The sequence below is a fragment of the Halichoeres trimaculatus genome, unplaced genomic scaffold (assembly GCF_033239565.1).
Source record: "Halichoeres trimaculatus isolate MK-OKI-2021-1 unplaced genomic scaffold, fHalTri1.1 fHalTri1_scaffold_23, whole genome shotgun sequence".
Taxonomy (NCBI): domain Eukaryota; kingdom Metazoa; phylum Chordata; class Actinopteri; order Labriformes; family Labridae; genus Halichoeres; species Halichoeres trimaculatus.
In genome coordinates this window covers 5,137,124-5,153,870 of record NW_027437201.1, presented here as the reverse complement: position 1 = coordinate 5,153,870, position 16,747 = coordinate 5,137,124, and the positions used below count along the sequence as shown (strand labels likewise).

The window sequence follows — 16,747 nt, the reverse complement described above, 5'->3', positions numbered from 1 at the left end:
GCTAATAACAGTGTTGTCAGTGAAATGGGCCCCGCTGTGGGCCGATGCCCCGGACCTCATGACAGACAAATTGCTCATCTGTGTAGAGATGATCCGGGGAATCTAGAGAGTGAAAAAAAGAAAAAATGTCATTGTTAAGTGACAACCACAAACGCAGCCTTGTTTTCAGGTTGTGAGGACCAAGTTGGAGGGATATGAAAGACTTTTCTGTCCGTGGGGAGCTTAACATACCTGATGTTATACCTTTGCTTTAACAAATCACTCCTCAAAGAGGCTGTCTCTGTTCCTGCCACATGTTGATCAAATGAAAAGTCTTCATCACCTAAATCTAAAGAAAAGTGATTTTCAATGATGTCTATTATCCATGCAGATTACACCCAACCAGAGAAAAGTTGTATCATTTTAAATAACTTGCAACAAAACTACTTTTTAAAAGATTCATGTAGATAACATGTTTCTATCCATATTTGTAAAATAAAAATGGCTGTCATTAAAACAGATCTCTCTCCATTAAATGCATCATGTCACTTATTGTTGGGAACCAATTACAAATCAGACACATATGGTTCAATTAGAGCTATAATGAGGATCTGTAATAGTAGCTGTGTGAAGGTGAAGTGGCCCCTTTTTGTCTCCTGGATTCCCATCTGGGCCCCTGAAATAATAGAGACCACAACCATTGGTCATCAAACCAAGTCATCAGTAATTGATTGAATATTCATAACATGTTTGAGTACTCCAGACACTCCCTTCAGTATTATACATTATATATTTATACATTTACATATAAACATCTAATTACATACATTTGTGTTTTTCATTCACTATGCTGTATTTTGACTTCTATGGATTAATGAAATGAATAAATGATACAATAATTTCGTATACACCATAATTTACTGTATTTCATAATGTCACTTAGAGCCGATCATGAGCACCATTTAAGGTCAATGCAGAAGGGTTGTTTTAAAACTTAGATGTTTTTATTGCATTGATAAAAATAAATTACATCCTTCCCAAAATGATTATAAATCAGCAGAAAAAAAATAAAAAAAATCTGTTTAAGATCATACATCTCTATTACCTGTTCAAATGTGTTTTACCTGTTATTTTTGTCTTTATAGCTGCTCTGGGGGACGTAAACATGCACCCCATAAGAGGAAATATGAAATTGAATCATTCATCCAGTTCTTTTTTTTTTTTTTTTTTTTAGCCTAAAGTGACATTTCAAACTGCAGTTCCATGAGTGTCCACTGGAGGCTGGCTCCAAAAGCCCAATGATCTCCGTTAACCTCTGTGTTAAAATCCCCATAGTAGACTGCACAGCCAGGTCCACACAAAGTTTTTAACTTTAGGGCTTATTTCTTTATTTTTACACGCTGTGTTAGGGTTAAGGGGTTAGGTTTTTTATAATACATCCTTCATGAAAACATTAAGACTAAGACTTAAGTTGTAAGAGCACGGTGCTGTTAGCTCCAAGCCAGTTTCAGATTTTACTGAGCTGACCCGTACCAAACCAAACTGTACTTCCATACCAAACCTCTTAGTGTTTTTAAGATGACTACAGGTTAGTTTAAGTCAGCATTTCCTGCCACTAAGGGGCTTCACCATGCAACAAAACTGTGAGTAGATGAAGCTGATGCTCTGATCCTGTTATTGAAGAAGAAAAGCACTTCCTCATATTGGATCTTCTCTTGTTTACTGTGTCATAATATTGTTTTAACATGTTGTCCTCGCCACACACTCACTCCGTTGGTGTTCATGCCGTCTGTCAGCAGCGAGCTGAGGCCCTCCTCCACACAGAGAGTGTGACTGGTTCAGCTCTGCAGGCTGAATGGAGCCACTCTTCACCGCCAGCAGCTGCACCGGGCAGGTAGTGCAGGCTTTTCAGAGGGGCCAGCCTGCATCAATCAACTTAGTTTGAGGGCCCTCTCTGTAATTGCCAGCTATTAGAATATGTGGCATGAGGGGTTCAACGCAATTTTCAAACATGGTGAAATGGCACCAAGGCCTCCTCTCAAATCCAGTGATAATTGAACAATTAAACTTTAGCATAGAAATTACCTCTTCATATGGCAGAACTAATTACCCAGGCAGGCCAGGCACAAAGAAGGCTCTCCAAGGTCGATACCAAAACTGTTTTTCACACTTTGCTAATTCAACATGAGCCAGGTTTAACTCTGTTTATCATGTTAGTCCCATTATTAGCGCTTAGCAACTTAGCAGTTTGGTTGGAAAAACACCCATAAGTGTTTCTCCTCTCATTTTTACTGCATAACTTTGAAATCTTTTTTAGCATTCGGATAAAATGGTGGGATAATTTTTGTAAATGATTCATACCCAGGAATATTTTGAGACCATTAACTTCAGGTCATCCAGCTGCAAACCCTTTAAACACCTCCCTCAGACGGGATTTAAATCAGCCTGTTTGATTGGGGCGGTTAAGCTCTTCATACTCTTCACTGTAAAATGCTAATTCTCCCTGAAACGAATGGACAAGAATCCTCAGAGAGCATATGGTGAATCTCTCGTATTAATAATTCAAAGGAAATGAGCAAAAATTAGTGAGGAGAGCGTCAGCGATGTCACGGAGCCATTACTTCTGCAAATGAGATATTTAATTTGAAAGATTGAAAATGGAAATATCGTCAGGATGAAAATTCATTACCTCCTCCTCCGCCTTTATTTCTAACAGTACTTGAAATTGAATATTATGTGTTTGAACATGTTGGTCCAGTTCCTACATACACATAAATTCCTCCCTCCATCACCCTTTGGATTATGTCTGTTTCTTAGTCTTCCTACATGAACCTTTAATCAATAAAAGACACATAATGAACTTTTATTTCGAACTACACATTACAGACGACCCCTTCAGGAAACCTCCATAAAGACGGTTGAGCACTCCAGGTGCATTAGCTGCAAAAAGACGCTAATTCTGATAATGGTCGACACATGAAGCTTTGGAGCACTCAGTGAACCTTAAGAGTACCTGTTTCTATGAAAGAAAAGCTGAAGACAACAACACGAGTCTGTACAAATATGAGTGTTTGCTGCTGAAAGGACACAGAGCGTGGTCAGGAGAGAGTGTGTCTCTGCCCTCATGACAATGTTTGACACTAAAACTCAGCCAGAGATGAGACAGATATGAATTTGATATTGACTCCGACTGAAAAAGGCCAAACTAGGAGCATGAAGCACATTTAATATATAAACTGAGCGCCCATATACACAAAACATTTGCAAGTTCCCATACAAGATGATAATACGTGTTGATACAAGGAGGCAAGAGATGAAAATGATTGGAAATGTATGATGAGGTGGTGATTGTGGACAATATTAAACTGCACAAAGAAGCTTTTGTTCCTGAATTCCTGCAGCAGTTCAGCCAGTATTGCCTCTGCTTTAATTTAATATCTATTTATTTTACCCCATTGTGTGGGTTTTATTGAGGTTGCGCCTGCTTTATCGCCCCGATCTCACCCAGAAGTGAAGGTCAGGAGAGGGAGAGTGCCTCTGTTTATTGGCTTCCATTGAGCCCATATGAGCTGATTTGGCTATCCGCTCCTGATATTAAGTTCTTTCATAGTATTTTGTGCAATCCGGATATTGTTTATCAGCACATTGAGATATTCAGTGTGTATTTACTGCTGAATTAAATATTCTTCATCACTTTTGTAATATCCTCTCTGTGTATGCTCATGCAGGATGTAAGAGTCCTGTTATATGGAGCCTCAACTTCTCACCTGAATATACAAGTTAAGGGAAAAAACAACATGTGTTACATATTTTTCTTTTGATGCCAGATGGAAAATACAAACATCCTTGTTGCTGGAAATGTTAGTTAAAGAATTACATTCTGGTAACTCCTGAAATAGGTCACTAACTCTACAGCGGTGGAATAAAGTTTTGGGACACCCCATACATTTGTGAAATATTGCATTGAGAATCACTCTTAGGTCTTTAAGTGCATTTTCTCTTAGCATAGTCAGAGCCAAAATACTAAACAAATTCTTAAAAACTCCAAATTGAATTGTGCTATAAAAATACAAAATGCTTTTTGGGTATTAGGTCATTTTGGTACCAGTGATCCACTAACATGTCTATGTAAGACCAGTGCATTTGAAAGTGCTTTGGCTACAAAAATGTCTAAAATAAGGAACCTAACACAGGAAAAACACCTGAAGATACACATTCTCTACCAGGAAATGCAGATACAACCCTTCAGCAGTTGGATCCACTCTGCAGAAACACAGACCAAACAACAGCTTGGAAGATAAACCAAGATCTGGGCATTCAAGAGTTTCATCAGCAAGAAATGACCCCATTCTGATCCACATGTGCTGGGAAAAAACACAGGTTAACACCACAGCAGTGGTCAAAACAAACTGTTGTCCAGTTTTCCACCTGCTCTGTATGTAGCCGACTTTTAGATCATGGCGCAATGTCAAACTTTCAACAGGATGATGCCCCTTACCACACATCCAGGACCAGGAGAACCTGGTTGCAGGAGCACAAGATCCAGGTCTCAGAGACGCCAGCTCAATCCCAGAGATAAATCCCAATGAAAATCTTTGGTAGATTATCAGACCGTCTGTTTCAAAGCATAAATAAAAGAATTCAGAAGAATTAAAAAATGAGCACTCTACAGTTTGAAAGGCTGGTGGAGAGAAGATGCAAACACCAGCTATGAATTTTATAATGAGATGGTTTATTGAATTTGTCTTTAGTTTTGAACACATTCTGTCATTTGACTTTGATTCCAACAATGCTAAACTAGAACTAAAATGGTCAAGAATTTAGTTCTGTTGTTTTTTCTTGTAAACAAGAAACAAAAAATAATATCTGTATTTATTTGTGTCTGTCTAATGCAGCTACACCTTTTGAACCACAAACAAGATACTAGGTTAGGATAGGAGTTGATTGTGTTAGGAAGAGCTGCTTGGTTTGTCAGCTAGTACAGTACTAAAACAAACCACTGACTGTAACTGTAACTGTAAAAAAAACAGCTGGTTATTCTCTATGTAGGATAGCTCATTCTTTAAGGTAGGGTATTGTACTCTGTCATGTAGAAAATAACTAAAATAGACCAATAGACCTTTGAAAATAAACCACTGCCTCTAATGCAGACTAAATTAGGGAAACTCAGTCTGTGAAGTTGTAAACATCTAAGACAGAGCACTGACTCTAAGATTTTTAGTAGACATTGGTAGGATTATGTCATGTAGAGAAGCACCATCTTTCAGTTATTAACCACTATTCATTACCTGTAAAAAGGTTTTTAAAAGGCAGGACCTTCTGTCTGATCAGGTAACACATTCTGTAAGGTAGAATAAAACAATAAAAAAGGAGTGGTCGCTCTTAAAATATTGGTTTAAGAATGTAGGTTATCCAGATGTGTAAGCACCAGTGCTTTAGGTAGAATGTCAGGAATCCATTAGTTTACTTGTTAGTGGTTTGACTTAACTACCATGCATTTTTTTCTTTTTCTTTTTTTAAAGAAAAATCAATTTATCAATCATTGAGTGCTAAAAATCACCCAGTAATTTTTAAGTTTTTTTTTTTTTTTTAAGGAAACACACAAAACTGAGCCATATGCCCTAAGGAGTGGATTTAGGCTTTAAAAAAAAAGTAAAAGAAAAGAAAAATAATTCTTGGTTAAAAAATGACTTCTGCACTTATTTTAAGAAAGTAAAAAAAAAAAATTCCTAAACTGAATTCACGTACTTCAATCTGTAGATTTGACCCACTTATCGCAGCAGAATGCTCCAGAATCTGTGGTCACAAGTTCATTTTTGGCTACCGAAGCAATGATTAAGCTGCTGTTCGTATCACATGAATTTTATTAGCATTTGAAGCGGTTTGAATCATTTTCTTGTGCTCATTCCAGATACTGGACAACTTTAAATTCCATGTGCTGATGCAAATCATGTGATATGTTAAAATGCTCCAGATTAGCTGCTCAGTGGACCTCACAGAGAGATTTCTTATATCATACTTAATAAAGGTATTATTCAAAACAGATGGTTATATAAATTCCAGGGTATAAATTCTTGATGTGTTTCATCGCTGTGGTGTTGATGTATTTCTACCTGTACAGGTTGTCCATCCAAAGTGTCAGGTGTGCATCACATGAACATAGCAGACATGCCTCTCACAGTACATCATGTAAACACAGCAGGGGAGACTGGCATACGTTTCGTGACGTCACGTCTCTCCGGACGAAACCTGACGCTGCGGACGGTGCACGTGGTCTGTTGTTTACTTCTTCCAGGAACATTGGAGGAGCGCTGCTGAGGAGGAGACGACGAGAAGGGGAAGAGGGGCGGTGAAATTGTGAAACAGCTCTCCTGTATAGAGTTACATTACTCAGCAACATTTGAACAGAGATAATCGTCGCGGGCATGTCGAGCTGAATTTCCCCGTTTTTCCTTCTTGAAAAGGCTCTTCAGGCAGCGCGAGACTTCAACAGTACGTATTGTTTTTGTTTCCCAGCTCGTCAGAGTTCAGCACGCAGTGTTGTCTTTGCTCTTTGTTCCCCTCACAGGGTCCCACAGTTCAAGTTCAAGCGTTCAAGTGTTGTCAACAAAGCTTTAAAGCCTGCATGTAGCTGTTAGTGCGCTCTCTCGGGGTTGTGGAGCATTACAAAGAGTAAGAAGTAGAAAAACTGTTTTTCCATGGCTGAAAACCAGAGTTGAACGATACAAGTTATACTACTGACAGGGGTGTTAGACTATTCTTGTGTGATTCTGCTGCTCAGTATTCAGTTATTCATCATTTTCACAATTATAAAGTTGATTTCTCTTACCTAAACCACTCAATTAAAGGTTCCTGTTGTTTTCTTTTTCAGTTAAGCAGCAGAATGCCCCAGCTAGGAAACCTGTTAACCCACTTTCATCTCAGCTCCAAACCTGCAGAAAGTCAAAGTCAGAGCCCACAGCAGACGCCAACACTCCCTGAGTTCATACAACATGTCAGGTAAGATCTGTGTTGATGTTTTTATCTCCAATCCATGAGGATCCATCACTAAACTGCAGTATCCACATTGTTTCTGCATTTTTAACCAAACTTGTTCCAAGCTGCAGCAGGAAGTTTACAGTTACAAATCTCAGAAAACAAACACAGAGAAGTTATCCAGCTGGCACCAGTAGGCAAACATGGTAAAGGAACAGAAGGTGAATGTTATTGAGAATTCAGCAGCTGCTGATCCAGATGTTCAAGATGTTTAAGATGGTGGTGATTAAAATTGAATAATGTTTCTTGAGGCTTTTTAGGAAGAAACAACTCCAAGGGAAGGTTAATGTTCCTTTACATCTGCCAAACATGGAAATAAGCATCTATTTGTGATTTATAAATGACCTGACTGACAATAAGCTAATTGGCTAATTCTGCATGCAATCACCTGATTATCAAAATAGTTTCATAAAAGGAGCTGAGATAACATCTGCAGCAACTTAAAACAATTTCCATGTTGAGTTTATTAACTTGGTTTGTAACATTTAAACAAGACTGCTCAGTCCGTATAGACTTACAGTAACATTCCAAACTATTTTAAATTGTAAACATTGGTCACTTGTCAACTTCATCAGCTCATTCTTCTTCAAAAATTTGCATACCTTTGTTTTTTAAAGTTATTTTTAGGGTTATGCCTCTAATAAGATATATAAGGACAGTGGCTAGAACAGGAAACCAGGGCCTAAGTGGGAAGTGACATGTTGGAAACTGGCCACAGGCTGGATTCGAACTTGGGCCACCCACTCAAGGGCAAACCTCATGGGGCGCAACCTAGACTACTATTACATTTGCAGCAGGCACATAACTTTGAAAGATTTTTTTTCTCCCCTTTCTTTTGAGTAAATTTTCAACATTAGTGTTTATATTTTGGCTTATCAGGGACTAGATGAACAATATGCAGTGTCTCAGCACTTTCCTCACCTAGCATGATTGTTAGCATGTCCAGTGGTGGAGTGTTAGCTCCTCTGCTATAGTGTGAGGTTGGTAGCACCTTGCAATGTGGTGGGCAACTTTGTACAAGGCTGACACTTTTGTTTTTGTTTACTGATGCTGTGCTCTCAAAATGACCAGCCTGTAGGGATGAGTACCTTTCATGTTTGAACCCATAAAGTACCTGGCAATCGGAATTAGAATCGGTACTCAACGGTACCAATTTTCTGTACTATTGTGTATTTATGTGGTAATAAATATTTATTTATTTAATGATAAAATCTCAAATTACTTGAATATAACATATATATATATATATATATATATATATATATATATATATATATATATATATATATATATATATATATATATATATATATATATTATATATATATATATATATATATATATATATATATATATATATATATATATATATATATATATATATATATATATATATATATATACTTGTAATAATGTGTTCATGTACAGCATGGAGAATCACCATTTGATTTTATGTGATTTAGTACTTGGTACTACAGACAGAATTCAGTTGGTACCTATAAAAGTAACTTAATAGGTGCCCATCCCTTCTGGCCTGTTAGCGATAGTCTTCAAGTTTTCAGTGAAGAAACTCTTGTGGCTTATTGAACTAACAGGGGGTAAGGTCTGCAGGTGCTGTCTTTATCTATGAGGTTCCATGCTGTCAGCTGCCAGAGCTTTTAGACCGTACAACACACACACTGGTCTTACCTTTTCCTGACTGTATTCATGTTAAACCCAAGAGCTACGAGGGCTCAATCGTACTTTCTGGTTGTTTTATGCCTGTTACCACCACTTGCTTTCCTTACCCCTGATCCCTCCTTCATTTTTCTTTTTATTTCTGTCAGAAATTCTCCATCTCTCCTCCTCCGTCAGCTCAGCACAGTCTCCTTCTGTTTGTATGGAGTACTGCAGAATTTGTAGTTGAACAGGCACCTGTTGATTAGTTTGAGCACTGCTGCCACCTTATCACTAGCTACACATGCATAGCACTGTTAAAACCTAAACAAAGACACTAATACTGAAATAATTCTGCTTCAGATTGAAATCTAACCTAATTCTTCTTATGTCCTGATATTGTAGGAAACTCACCGGGCTGAAAAATGGCGATATTTACTGCAGCTTGCGTATCCCTGACCAGCTAAAAACTACCAAAGATGACATCAACATCGTAATCCTCACAGGTTGGTTTAAAAACTACCTTTAGAGACATTCTCATATATATTTTTATGAATTGTTTCATGTAAACTTGTCCTTTCCTTTAATACAGGTCATGGTATCTTCTGCATAGATGTAAAACCCTGGAGAGGCACCGTGTCTGCTCACAACCAAAACTGGCAAGTGAAAGTTAAAGAAGAAGAAGAAAAGGACCAAAACTTTAGAAATACCTGCATCGAGCAGAGTGAAGATCCCCTCAAAGCCCTCAAGGTAAAAAAATAAAAGACACGTTTTCCTGACGTGCTGAAACACCAACATGAAAACATGAATGTCAAACTGTCTGGAACATTTGTGTCCAAGGTCCAATCAACAGTCCAGCACATTGTTTTCATCCAAACTCCAATGGGGTCAAGAGATCCTGAGTCACCATAACAATTTATATGGAAATTTCAAACATCGCCGGGCTTCCTAAACTTCCTGAGTGCCTGCTCTTCAGCTGAAAGGACTTAATTATTTTCATGACGTTGTGTGTGTGGGGGTTAAAGCAGGCAGGTGCCTAAACACAGCTGTCACCTTATGTGCCCATTCATTGATTTACATCTCTATGGATGTTACATTCTAACAGGGAGCTTGGCTGAAGAGTCTAACGGCAAACACACATGGGATTATATAAATAGTTCTGCTTGAATTAACTTCTTTAAATTACAAAAGCAAACACAGCTGAAGCCTCTTGTTCAGTTTAACATATACAACACTCAACATTGGTCCTTTTTTTAGAGAATAAACCTTTAGATTCAGTCTGACAGTGCTTACTTTTTACTTTGTCTGATGAATCCATCAGTAACCTACAGAACCATCCTCTAACTCTTCTCCCCCAGATCAAGACGGAAACCCTGTGTGGCTATTTGAAGAGAAGTGGAGTCACCATGCCCCAAAACCTTTTCTTCCCCAGAGTCCTCTTCATCTCCCCAGACTGTGAGCTGGATGAGGAGCTGAGGAAAAAGAGGGAGCTGGTCTCCCACAGCCAGTTAGACGACTTCCTCAGGTCTTTCAGGGAAGGCTACGTGGCCTGGATGTCAGACGCTCTCACTCCCTCCTGGCTGTCTGGTAAGCAGGTTCTCAAACAAGTAACTCAGGGGACTTAAATCTCCATCTTAACACACTGCTAATGTCTTTTGCTAATGAGTCATACAACCTGTAATGAAATTTGCTAGCGGCAATTTTTTTTAAGTAGTTTTTTGGGGACGTTTTTTGTCTTAGTCAGATACCCCAGGAAGGAAGGGAAGAGACAGAGTGAGATGAAACTAAAAAAATGTACTGACGATTGCGGCTAAAAAGGCTGTAACAAAGAACTGGCTATCCCAGGAGAGCCCTCCTTTAAAAACATGGATGGACATCACAATAGATATTTACAAAATGGAAAAGATAACAGCATGTGTTCATCAGAAATTGGAACTTTTTGACTCAAGCTGGGAAAACTGGGTAAACTATATAAAGCCTCTCAGGCCAGACTTTATTACTTTTTTCTAAAATTTTTGATTTTCATGATCTTTCCCCACCTTTCTTTCCTTTGTTCTATCCATGGTTCTTGTGTCCTTTATGTTTTTTTTTTAAAAGGGAAAAATTAATGTGACATTTAAGTCAAGTACATAGATAAAGTGTATATGTGTTTGTTTACAAGTGTCAATAAAAAAATTAATTAAAAAAAGAAACTAAAAAAATGACCTATACTGGGGTTTCAACTTGTTTTATCACTCTGAGTCACTTTCCTAGTTTCGATATTAAGATTTTATTTTATTTTCCTCAGGCTTGCTCTCTTCTGTCACCTCTAGGAATGGTTATTGACAAGATTTTATTGATACCAACGCCATTATCGATCCTGCTTGTGGATCTAATTCTTTATGAAATCCTCTTGTGAATTTTGTTTGCAAAACAGAAATCTAGTGGTGTTGCCACCCTTGCATGATTTTGCAGCGTTGCACAAACTGCACTTTGCATTGTTAGCATCCTTTTTGGTAAAAAAAAAAAAAAAAAAGGCATCTCCGCCATCGTCTTGGAAATTTTGCTGCTGATTGATGAGTGTGATTGACGTGTAGCACATCAAGTGACTTCAACATAAGGCCCATAAGTGAATCTGAAGCATAAAGGCTGATGATGTCGATGGATTGACATCCTCTAACGAAGAGGCCGGGTAGCGAGGGTATTAAAAAATCTGATTCAGAAATTCCTAAATCAAACTTTTCTAAGGATATTGTAGTCAGATGTCATCTTTTCTTTCTAAGCCATCCTTTTCTACTTTGTGTACAAGGTGGCTCTTTAAGGTTAATATAGATAGTATCATACTGACTCCACATTATTTTACATTTGATGATTTTTCACAAGTTTTAAATAGACATGCACTGAATGATCGGTGCCGATTTCCTTAATTTTGGGTGATCAGTGATCAGTGATCAGTGATTGTTGATCCACCCACCTTTACATATGAAACTGATCTTATATCCCTCCAGGAAGGTCTGACAGCCATTGTTGCTTTTTGCTCTAAGACCTAAAACTCAGGCACTTTATAGGTTGTTAAAGTTAAAACATAAAGATTTTATTGTTCCACAGGTATTGTTCAATGATTTTCAATAAAATAAGATTGAACAATTGAAGCTATATGCTGTCAGTTATAAAGAAATAAAAAATCAAAATCGGTATTGGTCCAAATCAGCAGGTCAGGCTTTTTAAAGATCAGCAATTTGCCAGAAAATTGTGATCTGGGTACCCCTAGTTTTAAGATAGAGCAGCTTTGGTGGATTTGTTCGACATGTTAAAATCTTCCATGTGTAGAATAAAGTCAATAAAAAAAAGCATATTAAGGTTTCTGTCTCTGTTTCTCTTTCTTCAGGTCATCTGTCCTACAAACAGATGGAGTCGGTGAGGGAGGTCCTGAGAGCTGTGGGAACGTGGGACCTGATGCGTCTGCACAGTGGCGAGCAGCTGAAAGGAGACTACCTGGGCTGCCAGTACGTCGCTCTCAACAGACAGGAGACAGACACGCTGGAGTTTTCCCGAGTCAAGACCCTGTCAGCTGATTCGCTGTGGGCCCTGTTGGGACACGCTCCTCAGGTCAGTTCACTGCACGGCTCTGATGGACTCTGGGACATGAGGGAGGAATTGATGCATGAATAGACCAACCAGCAGGTGGCAGTAGTACTTTAGGAGCACTCTGTGCAGCTTTGAGTTATTTCTCAGAAAAAAACATGACAGCAGTTACTATTATATTATTTCATTATTATTGTAGAAAATGTTTCTGTAATGATGAATATGTAAGTGTTACTAATCTAAGTGTATTTCTAACTGAAAAATCTGAGTAATTGGTTGAATTACACTTTAAGAAATCAGTTTAAGAGAATTTTCAGGTATCACAATTTGATACATTATCTCTCAGATTTTTTCATAATCAGCCAAAGTTATTAAAGGTTAGGAATATTTTAACAAAGCAGCTTGTAGAGGTGTTTTTCATCCCCTGAAAATCTCTCCAGAAAAAGCAGTTTGCAGCTTATTTTGAAGCGACACCGTCACCTGAGTGTGTTCTCCAATATCATTTTCTTTTTCACTCCCTGTGTTATTTACTCCTCAGTTTCTCATTGAGGTACGTCAGCAGCTGACTGCAGAGTACTTATCAGCAGGCTTAATTGAATCAAGGCTAACAAGGTCTGAAAAGCTTCCTTTGAGCTCATTTAGATTTAGATTGGTGGATGTTTTTCATCATTCTGTGAATTTGCATGAACGGTTAAGTCCAGCTGCAGTTACAGCTCATTTAATCTGACGACTGTTCTCGTTAAGCGTCAGTTTGTTGACTAAAGGGTGTCTGCCTTTGCTGAAAGAGGTGGAAACATGCGTTCTTCTCAACTGGATCCTCTTTCAGCTGACCCAATATTTCATAAAGCAAAACAAAAAGTCAGGAAGAAGCAAACTGATGGTATGTCGAATGGTTAAAACATGATTGTGGTTATTCATTTGTTGCGACATTATTATTAAAATGGGGATGGAATTAAAGGAAACATCACTGACATCATCAAGATCTGTGAAATTGGACCAATTGTATTTACATCAATCGTTTTAAGGGAGAATTTTGACTCAAATTTTTTATAAATCTGAACTTTTTATCGGCCGTGTATTGCGTCTAATCTGGGGAATGCTTAAGTTAACATCACACAGACGGACAAAGGGCCACAGCTTTTAAGCTCTAGTGAAAATGACCCTTGTGGATTTCATACCCAAACACTCGGGCTTCTCCTTACAGGCTCCACTCAGGCCTCCGTTTGCCCACCGCCTTCCCGTCCTCCCCCAAATTTCCAGACTGTATCCCCCCCCTTTTGCCTCCAGCTGCTGTGTATTTGATACATGACCCAACAATCATTAGGCAGACTGCAGCAGGCTCTTTTCAGGCCTGAGGGGACACACACACACACACACACACACACACACAGCAACAACAAAATATATTATTTTCAAAGAATTTTTTGTAAATGGAGGCAACGCGAGGAGACCTTTCACCCCTCAGTTTACAAAGGGTAAATATGAGGCTATTACCTCGTTAAGTCTGTTGACAGACACGTGTTTTCATTTAATTGTCTCAATAATAAGTAGGAGAAAATGTTTTTGATCTGTTAATTTGAGTATCACATTGTGTTGTTTTGTGCTCCTTAAATGTTTCAGCCTCTGTCTTAAGAAAAAATAAATTAAAAAAAGGTCCAGTCGTGTGTAGCAGCTGCTCAGGAAAGCTCGAGGGACCTGCAGAGAAACCTGATAACTCCCTCAGGCATATTTCAATGTCCAGATGTAATGCACGCTTTTGATTTGTTACTTGTAAACAGACGGAGGAGAAGATGTGCGATACGAGCCCGAGATTCACTCAGCGAGGCGTCTGTTTGGTTTTAAGAGGTGGCACCAGATGCATGCACGAAACCACCAAAGGTGTGTTTCCTGCGAGCTCAGTCCATTACGAGAACAAGACGCGTGTGTGTGAGTGTGTGTGCGTCCTTAAAGTGGAGAATGATTGAGTAGAGTGGCTGTAATTTATTAATTATGGTCTATATTCTTGGACTACAGTTCTGGCTTCATTCAATTTGTATGGATTGAGGGGGTAATTATGTGTGAGGGAGGCCTTGTATGTGTGTGTGTGTGAGTGTGTGTGTAAAGGGAGATCTCTTCATGTCATGATTTTGAGCAAAGGTAGCTGATGTGATTCATCTTCATGTTGTCTCCTTTCCTTAAATGTGACTGTTTGGTGAAGTCTTTGCGATGATGCAGCCCACATGTTTCAACATATAGCGTCTGCTAATTGCATAGCTGAGATGTTACTCCTCTACATCAGCCCATCAGCTGATTAACAGAAGCAACACAACCTGCCAAGCCTCCACCCCACCCACCCACCCGCCCGCCCCGCTGCTCTGCAAATTCACCAACAACATCTCCGCAAACAAATAATCAGCCCTCAGTTACCGGAGCTACGTCTCGTCTCTGTGATTGGCTGCAGATTCCACACAGATTCAAGCTTGTTAATTTAACTCTGCGGTGACATTCCTCTTCGTTTGGCCGTCTCCCAGGCTGCACGCATCATGGGCCTGTAATGGACAGGGCTGGTGTGCCTTGCGCTTAGCGTAGAAAAGGCAGAGAGGGGAGACATCAACCGCTTTGTGGTGATAATGAATGGAGGCTCACAAAAGGACAGGCGCTGGCCATTTACAAAGCCTGCAAATTCTGCTGCCTAAATAGATAATAGTGGCAGACACAGTGGCTTTTTGGCCTCTTTTTGTCCAGAGAAGAAAGTAGAGAGCCATTTAAAGAAAATATATGCAGAGCCTATTTCTATTAATTATGAAACAGTCATAAAAACATTATGAAATAGAGCAGAATCCTGCTCAGAGAGGGGAAAATGTCGCTTTGGCAAAAAAGAAAATGATAAGAATGATGCTTTTTTGTCCACGGGCTCAAAAATGTGTTTTTCCAAACAAAAATCAACAAAAAAATCCAACACATCAAACTAGAGTTTCCTGTTTTCACTCTCAAACTTTTTGAATCATTTCTATCCCATGGATGAGATTCAAAGAAAGTTTTAAGAGGAATTTCCTAGAAAGAAAGTTTCATCCATCACACAGCCTTTTTTTTTTCAGCCAAATTGAAAATTGTGGGGAAATTACCAGAATGTTCAGATTCCTGTAATTGCAGCATCACTCTTGAAAAGGAAACTGGAATTGGAAATAATTTCCACCCAAGTGTGTGTAGGAAGCTACAGAGGAAAGCTAACCATGCAATTACACATCAGAAGAGTGCTGCAGAATCACAAGTGTTGGTAATGAACTAGTGAAGACACCGGCACTTACACAGTGGAAGGCAATGATAAAAGCTGCCTTGTAATAGCGTGTGATTAAACTTGATAAAAATCTATTTTTTCACTCCAGCACTAAGCCGCTGTGAAGAGTCCCGTGGAGAGATTCTGCATCCGTCAATTTGAGGATGACTCAATGTGTTTCCTCCAAATTCATCACCCAGCATGCAATAGCAGTCACTGTGGAGGGCTCTTCACATGCTCTTTTGTTAATTTAGTTAAACATCAACCCGTAGAGTTCATGTTTTACACATTCCTACTTAACACAGGTGGAGATTGAGTTTCTGTAAATTTGAATACATGTTTAAAATAAAGCTTCAAGCCATTAATATTCATTACAAAATAATTTCTTTGAATGTGGAATGAGCTGTGGACACCCACAGGCAGTTACTCTCTGTGATTAATACTGTTATATTGTATAACAACAGCTAAATGAGGCATAGAGAGAGGTCTGGCTTTTATTGTAGACATAATTAAAAAACATTTTTCTGCAACGAGGTAATATGAAAAAAGTCAATTAGTGTTCAAACTGGCAATTAATGTGAAGAGTTTTTATTATTAATAGAAAGCTTGGTTGAAAACGATCAAATGCATTAGAAATAAAGCTCCTGTGAAGATCTCCTCATTTATGATGATGTTGGCGCCCCCTGTGGACAAAGTTGTACCTCATCTGTCTTTGCATTTTTTGTTCAAGGAGTGAAGAAGTCATTCTCTAAACAAAAACCCATCCCCTGCTTTTCGTCAGCTATCAAACGAATTACTGTTAAACATTTTTTTGCTGTGAAAAAAATATAGAAAGTAGCCATTACAGCAGTATTCAGTTAGACACAACTAGCACCTATCCTCTACAGTAGTTTAAAACATTAAAAACAAATATAAAGAAGTAAAAAAAAATTATTATAAAGGTTAAATTTGGTTATTTAGAACATAAAGAGACCTCAGTATTAATATCAGTCTTTTTCATAACCATCTAAAAATCATTCTTTAATCATCATATGATTTTTTGTGTAAAATTTAGTTTCCCTGAAACTAAATCGGTGTAATGGCAGAAATTTTATTTATTCTGGTTTTGAGATTTTTCATATTGTCTACAACAATGGCGGTGCTTACTGATTTGACCAAAATTCAGTATGCCATTCAGGTTTAGGTGAAACACTGCCACCTACTGGAATGAGTCATAATGTTTGACAGTCTGTGAAAAAGAAAAGAGATGTGTTCTTC

At 38.4% G+C, this 16,747-nt stretch overlaps 1 protein-coding gene across 1 annotated transcript in view; it reads left to right on the top strand.

Moving 5' to 3' along the window:
• The window catches only part of LOC141784928 (uncharacterized), a 34,586-nt gene that overhangs the window by 6,100 nt on the left and 11,739 nt on the right, over positions 1–16,747 (top strand). Inside the window, exons 3-8 of the mRNA XM_074662902.1 lie at positions 6,275–6,471; positions 6,851–6,978; positions 9,076–9,176; positions 9,263–9,420; positions 10,029–10,257; positions 12,038–12,258. Of these exons, the coding sequence (XP_074519003.1) occupies positions 6,863–6,978; positions 9,076–9,176; positions 9,263–9,420; positions 10,029–10,257; positions 12,038–12,258 (825 nt within the window). The 5' untranslated portion in view covers positions 6,275–6,471; positions 6,851–6,862. The remainder of the gene's footprint in view (positions 1–6,274; positions 6,472–6,850; positions 6,979–9,075; positions 9,177–9,262; positions 9,421–10,028; positions 10,258–12,037; positions 12,259–16,747) is intronic.